The 7207-nt window shown below is 35.1% G+C and overlaps 1 protein-coding gene across 3 annotated transcripts; it reads left to right on the forward strand.

The window, feature by feature from the left end:
- Positions 1-1305: 1305 nt before the first annotated feature.
- Positions 1306-4892, forward strand: LOC133705030 (homeobox-leucine zipper protein HOX3-like). Of its 3 annotated transcripts, none has more exons than XM_062130125.1 (4): positions 1306-1883; positions 2159-2334; positions 2437-2516; positions 4394-4892. In XM_062130125.1, exons 1-4 carry the CDS (start codon positions 1796-1798, stop codon positions 4728-4730), a joined length of 681 nt encoding a protein of 226 aa, XP_061986109.1. In that variant the 5' UTR covers positions 1306-1795; the 3' UTR covers positions 4731-4892. The 3 variants fall into 3 exon arrangements, with proteins under 3 accessions (XP_061986109.1, XP_061986110.1, XP_061986108.1); XM_062130126.1 differs by having other exon boundaries at positions 2186-2334; XM_062130124.1 differs by having other exon boundaries at positions 1307-1883; positions 2141-2334.
- Positions 4893-7207: the final 2315 nt, after the last annotated feature.

The following is a 7207-nucleotide window of genomic DNA, read 5'->3' on the forward strand; positions in this document are numbered from 1 at the left end:
TTAATATAAAAATTAAATTCTAAGGAATGAAATTAAAAAATAAATATTCAAAACAAAATATATATAGCAATCAAAAGTTCGAGGATCAAATTTAATATAATCAACAAATAATATGACGTTTCTAATTTTTTCACAACTTTCGGAAAGTATTTTCCGCTCAAAATAAAAGGAAAACACTTTCCTGAAAATCAAGTCAAATTTTTCTGACTAGAAAGTATTTTTTGTTGATCGGAAATTGTTTTTCATTTACCAACTTTCATATTAATAAACAAACACAAAAAAATATAAAAAATAATTTTTCAGAAATAATTTTTCAAGAAATAAACATATCCTAAATCTACGGAATAAACGACTGTTGAACTATACATGCTTACCCGTGTGCTTTATAAAATTCAACTGAATAAACGACTGTTGAACAATGCTTACCCGTGTGCTAATATTTAAAGAAGTTGGTATGTAAAAGCTAATTAAAAAATCAGTTTATTTATGGCAATTTCTTCGAAACACAGTTCCGGTAGACATACGGGAGCGATTTTTAATGCTATATATATAGCACCCATAGATTTGTGGGTGCCGTATTGAGTGTTTGCGATTTAATGTGGGATTTTTCTTGCTCGAACACCTGCAACTTGTTAAAATGACAACTATTTGATTTGAAATCGTTGGAAAGCAAAGTTTCACTAAATATATGCTATGATTGTTGCTCCACAGGAATTAGAATATGCTAAATCTTTGTAGAGACCCATTTATCAATACGGTAGTCAAGACAGGAAACCCCACTTCCAACATGAACACAACTAGCTATTAATAGCTATGAAATCAATTCTCACTAACCGATATGCCAACAATAAGTGCCACAGAATCCATAACACCACCTTGTGGTTCGTAGTTTGTGTTGACACAGTTACTCTCACACAAACATGAACTTCCTAGATAATAAATGACTCTTGTCCACACTCCTTGTCCGGTTGTCCCCGAATCATGTCTTCTTCTCTTTGCATAAATGTCACAACTCACAAGCGTTACGATTCCTATCCCTCTCTGTGTACCTGTTATCTAAGCAGGTAAAGCAGCATTGAATTCTTTACTAGTATTAAACACTCGATGCCATTTCGCATCTGGCCCCTCAATCCTTCCCGCTTGTGCCCCACCTAACTTCGTCAAACTCAAACATCTACATCTTGATGATAAAGGATGAATGGCCCAGATTCAATCACAAGAAAAAAAAGGTGAATTAAGTTGTGGGATCTTTCTTTATATTTTATTTTCCTGTCAAGGAGGTGTCAGAGACTCAAAAAATCTAAAGGTCGATCAAGGTGGGCTTTGCCATGTAATGGTGTATGCAGCAGGGCTCAGAGCACCAGTCTAGGCTCCCAATCATTTCAACAGCTGACATTTGAACCGACAACAAGACTCTACCCCTCCAATCACTTAAACAGAAAACCTGCCGGTTATTCTCCTACACCCAATTCCTCTATTCAGTCTACCACGTGTCGCGAATCAGATGGGTCGGACTTTTTGACTTGACGACCACAGTCAAAAACCCTAGCCCAAGAAAAACCAAAGGGAGCAATTAAAACAAAACCAATCTTTCAATTTCTCCTTTTCTTTTTCGTCTTCGCTAGTATTCATTTGACCTTCGGAGCTCACCTTTACCTCTTCCACCTTTTCATATTCTGCTTTGTCTCCTCCATTTTGTTTTGTTTTAATTCTCTTCCTCCCTCTTTCTTTAACCTTTTCTCTCTTATAAAATCAGCCTTTTTCTTCCTCTCCCTTCTTGTGTGCTTTCTTTCCTATGGCGGTTTCACCCTCAAGCATTTCTAGCTTGGAGTTGACCATATCTATGCCTGGCTTCTCTTCTCCTCCTCCTTTTCCTTCATCTGGTAAGCCCAAAATCCCCCCTATCTCCTTCTTCCCCTCTTACAAGATCTTTTACCCTTTGTTTTTAAATGACGTTCTATGATCTCTTAGCTTTGTTTTTGTTTGCATGGCCGGCTTTCTTAATAAAGAATTCTTCCTTATGTTTTCTTTTCTCAAATATGATGATAAGTACATGGTTTTACTGATATTGATTGAATCCAAGGAATTTTGTTTTCTTGATTTATGAAAATGATGGTGATGAATTATTAATTGGGTGAAGAGGTTTGTGCTGTGAAAGATTTGGACATAAACCAACTACCATCAGGAACAGGAGAAGAAGAATGGATCACTGCGGGCGTGGAAGATGAAGAGGAAAGCACTAATGGAGGCCCCCCTCGCAAAAAACTCCGTCTCTCTAAGGAACAGTCTCGCCTTCTTGAAGAAAGTTTCAGGCAACACCACACCTTAAACCCTGTAACTAAACACTCCTATCTCTCTATTTATAGTAAAATAATTATGTTTTCTGAATTAATTATGATTAATTTATGGAGTTCAATTATTCTTTCATATAAGCAGAGACAAAAAGAAGCATTAGCTTTGCAATTGAAGCTGAGGCCTAGACAAGTTGAGGTGTGGTTTCAAAACCGGAGGGCCAGGTACTCTATCTTGTATACATACTGTTTCATGCTTGGCTTGGCTGACACATTAAATTCTTTTTTTATCTTTTCACTATATATTTTGTTGGTTGTTAAAATTAAAACTGATGATTATATATATATATATATATATATATATATATATATATATATATATATATATCGAAATTAACAGAACATAATTTGGATCAAATTTTATATCTAACCGTATAAAATCGAACTGATCATATATCATTAAAAAGAAGAAAAGGATCTTTTCAGTATTGGGATTTTCTTAGTAGAGGACAATACAACCTCAGTACTATATTGGTTAGTAGTATAAATTCAGATGCTTTAATTCTTTGATCATCTTCGTGGCTAAAGTAAAGGAATTAGACACCATAAATTATCCAACTTTTTGACCGCATTTAAAACCTGTTTGGGGAGGTTAATCTGTCTTTTTCATCGTTATATTATAGAGTAAAAGAAGTTAGAACGTAGTTTTTCTGCCGTTGAAATGACGGAGCGCTCACATGCCTGTAAAGTAAGGCAGGAGTAGACATGAAACCGTGTAGTTATAGGGTCGGGATTTTGAGACTAGTTAAGTGATGAAATTAAAGTATTTGTCATTTGTGGTTATTTAGTCATAGGGCTACACACACACACACACACACACACTGCAAATTAAATATTTGGAAGGATCATTGGACGCTGGCAAAACTGAATCCATAGGGTCCAAAATGGAAGCAGCTCATGTAATAAGTAAGGACATTTTTTTTCCTGCCTACTACCTATAAAAGGGCACAGACAATTATTCTAATACCAATTGTGAGCGTAAGATGCAGACCCTTACTGCTCACATGTCAAGTTATGAAAATGAGGACATCTACATGCATGTAACATGACATCTGAAGAAGGAAGTCAGCTTATGTATTTTAGTTTTTTGCCATAGAACCCTACGATATTGGAAATACAAATAAACCTAATTTTACAATACTATATATAATACGGTTTGAGAATGAAGACACGTGACCGACAAGTGGCTCTACAAATTTATGAACTCTTAATGATGGGGTTATTTCATGAGCTCACCTTTGTGAACTAATATAATGATGGCTGTCATGTAATGATCATTGCACAAAATTGAGAATAAAAAGATTTGTCGGTATCAAGATGCATGTGTTCTTTGGCCTCGTGTGCTAGTCTGATCACAACTCTAATAAGTGTTCCTTTGACTCATTATTAATAATTCTTTTCCTAGACTAGCCATGCAATATAAAATATCCCCTATTGTTGTTGTTTGCATGTATTAATTATTAAACGAAATCAAGAGATCGAGGCTAAGGATTTGCTCTCCTTACCATGCATTGCTATTTAATCAGTCAAAAAAAACGCAGCCAAAACTGTAAATTCCATTAATCTCTTAATTAAAGCTGTTTTGGTTATATTAGAACAGATGAAATATGTGCTGAAACGTAAACCTTAAAATACTTTATGAGACAGATGAAGAAACTTGAATCGAACATTTATGAATACGATAACAAAATGGAATACAACAATAACTGACTAGCCTGTATGTATGGTTGACGAAAAAAAACTTGTTATACTCAGAAAGCATAAAGGAACACCCCAGAGAAGCAGGCAATGACTTTAATGCGAGCTCTTAATTATGCCTACCAACTCACCTTTGTTGGCAATTATTTGTTGGAAAAAGGAAAAATTGCAAAAAACTATCATTTCTTTGCATTTCTTTAATTACATATATACAACTCATCTCCAACTGATCATGAACAAAATGGAGTAGCAAACATTTTGTCATATTGTTTTATTGCAATATCAAGCATTATTTAGCACCAGTCTTGCAATATATATTAACACATTTTTCTGGTCACTGATAGGAGCAAGCTTAAGCAGACAGAGATGGAGTGTGAGTATTTGAAGAGATGGTTTGGTTCATTAACCGAGCAAAACAGAAGGTTGCAAAGAGAAGTAGAGGAGCTTAGGGCATTAAAGGTGGGTCCACCAACCGTGATGTCTCCTCACAGTTGTGAACCTCTTCCAGCATCCACCCTTACTATGTGTCCAAGTTGTGAGCGTGTGACAACCACCGGCTTGGACAAGGGCTCCACCAAAACCACCACCACTGCTGTGGCCACCCCAACAACAGCCGCCACCTTGTCCTCTAAAGTTGGGACACCCGCACTCCAATCTCGGCAATCTTCTGCGGCTTGTTAGTCAGCTATAATGATCATTGATTACTTTGATATGAACGAATATAGGTTAGAGAAATGTTCATACTAGTTTACACCAAATGTATGAGATAGGTACTAGGGTATCTGGTATCTAATCTACATGGATAATTAGTTTACTTGTTAATTAGCACTTTCATCTTTTTAATGCCTTTTCTAGTTGAGTGCTGTTTGGTTTTTCATTTTTGATTTAGTATAGGAAGCGTGCGCAGATTAATTGGAATTTAGAGTCAACTACTTTATCTCCATAGTTGATAATTACTGTGTATGTGTTAAGTGGCTCGTTGTGCGTACCAGTGTACATTGAGGAGAGACGAAACTTCATGGAGTGTTACAAGAAGTACCCATGAACAACACTTAGCGGAAATACTTTTCGAAAGCACATTTGATTTTTATTCAATTTCCACAACGTCATAATGTCAAGGTGGAAGGAAAAATCAAACTTGAAAAGCACAGATAGTGTTTATGCCTTAACAGGGATTAAAAATTATTTTTTGCTGCCATCTCGATTTGATCGTATGGATATTAACTTTAAGCACCATTTCAGCATGATAATTGATTAATTTCATATGTTTTTAGTAAGAAAAACGAAAGTAGACCGGTCAAGTTTACCATGCATCCAAAAACAGGATGTTATACAATTAATTATAACTACACATAATTAAAGAAATTCACGTTGCATTAATGTCATAACATAAACTAAGGATATCTTCATGAATATGGTTAATCTTATGTAAGTATGTCTCTTCATTAATAAATCAGTAGCAAAACTTGAACTTGATACCTAAAATCAAATAAATCTTCTACTTACCATCTAAATGAATCTTTTGAGAGCAAGACTTCATACATTAATGGTCTAAATAAAAACGAGGTGTAACTTTTATCTGCATGAGGAGTGAGAGTATAAATGGAGGTCAGGCACGTCGTTATATATGGTAATAATATGTGGTTTCATCGAATATTTGGCATATTTACTTAGTAATATGGTACATATACGAGGTAGTTTAACTTGTTGTATAGTTCAAGGTTCAAGTTCAGTGTTGATCGAAGAAAAAAGTTCAATTCCAGCGACTAAAAAGGACTAAGAAACACTAATTTTTGTTTTCTTCTAGCTAGTTTTATTAGGAAAAAAGAAATATACTCCAGAGAACCCCGCTTACTCTCTGTTGAGATAATGTCTCTCATGAGAAGATAGATAACAATTAGTTCATTTATAAAAGCAAGAAATTAGAAATATAAGTAAGAGATGCTATTTTTTTATCTTTTATTACTCGTTTTTGTAGTGAAAATCTTACGTTTAATTTAGTTTTAAAGAATAATATTTGTGTTTATATAATTCAGTAATATAAAATAAATTAAATTTTATATGAAAAAAGGATCACTTTAAATTATTCATGGAAAAGAAAAACCTTACAGTCAAACTGAAAATATCTTTTCAGTCCATTATTTTCACAACTCAAAAAGCTTCTTCTAATCTTGTCATGCATGTTAATAATGCATTAATCATTAAATAAATATGGTAACGTATCCTAGAAAAGTTATAAAATATTTGAAAAGACAACTCATAATAATTACATGAATTTATTCACTAATAAAATTTATTCTTCTTCGTAGAGGAAACGTCCACTTGAAAGTCATTCGTATAAATTGACAAAAGAACCCTACTGGAAAAGAGTCCATGGGAGAATTAATTCTGTCGAGGATAGCTTCAAAGAAAAGTCATAAAAATATTTAGTAGATATTGAAATGATATGGGCCCAAAACCGAGATCACTAAAATTCCTAGTCCATTTACGTGTTTCTGGTCGCTTTCTCACAGAAAGTCTAAATCCCGATGGCCTTAAAAAATGAGGTCATAGTTCAAGCCTCGCGGGCCATTGACATTACTCATCGTAAGTGTTTTACCCATCTGCATCCCCTGCGTCTTCAGGGAGCTGGGATTAGCCGAAGCCCACTCATTTGTTTCAAAACTCAAGAGATGGAGCAAAATGAAGCCCCGTTAGATCTTTGATCCTGTCCGAGAGAAGAGCCTTGCCATACAACTAACGCTATATCTCCAGGACACACCCAAAATCCAACTTCTAATTCATAGCATAGGAATGTTTCTTTTATCAGGAGTAGAATTTCTAGCTCTTGAAAACGTGGTCCACCCCATCATGAAAATTGGAGGTGTCGTGCTTCTGATCAGAGAATGTAACTTAAATTATAAATTCTTTGAAATTCAGAGGAACCAGATAAGTCCCTGTCCCGAACCCGACATTGCGCAATTTACAACTAAATTTTGCAGTTATGAATGGTCTGATTCAGTGTCGCCAGAAAAAGTGACCGGCCTAACAAGAGTGAGCTCAATAGTCAACACTTGCCAAACATCAATTAGGAAGTAGGGATCAATGTGTCCCGTGATAGAACATGCAGCCATCAAGTGGCGGTTAGCTACTGATACTTTAGTATTAGGTGACTGGTC

This window comes from Populus nigra, chromosome 10 (assembly GCF_951802175.1).
Source record: "Populus nigra chromosome 10, ddPopNigr1.1, whole genome shotgun sequence".
NCBI classification, from domain to species: domain Eukaryota; kingdom Viridiplantae; phylum Streptophyta; class Magnoliopsida; order Malpighiales; family Salicaceae; genus Populus; species Populus nigra.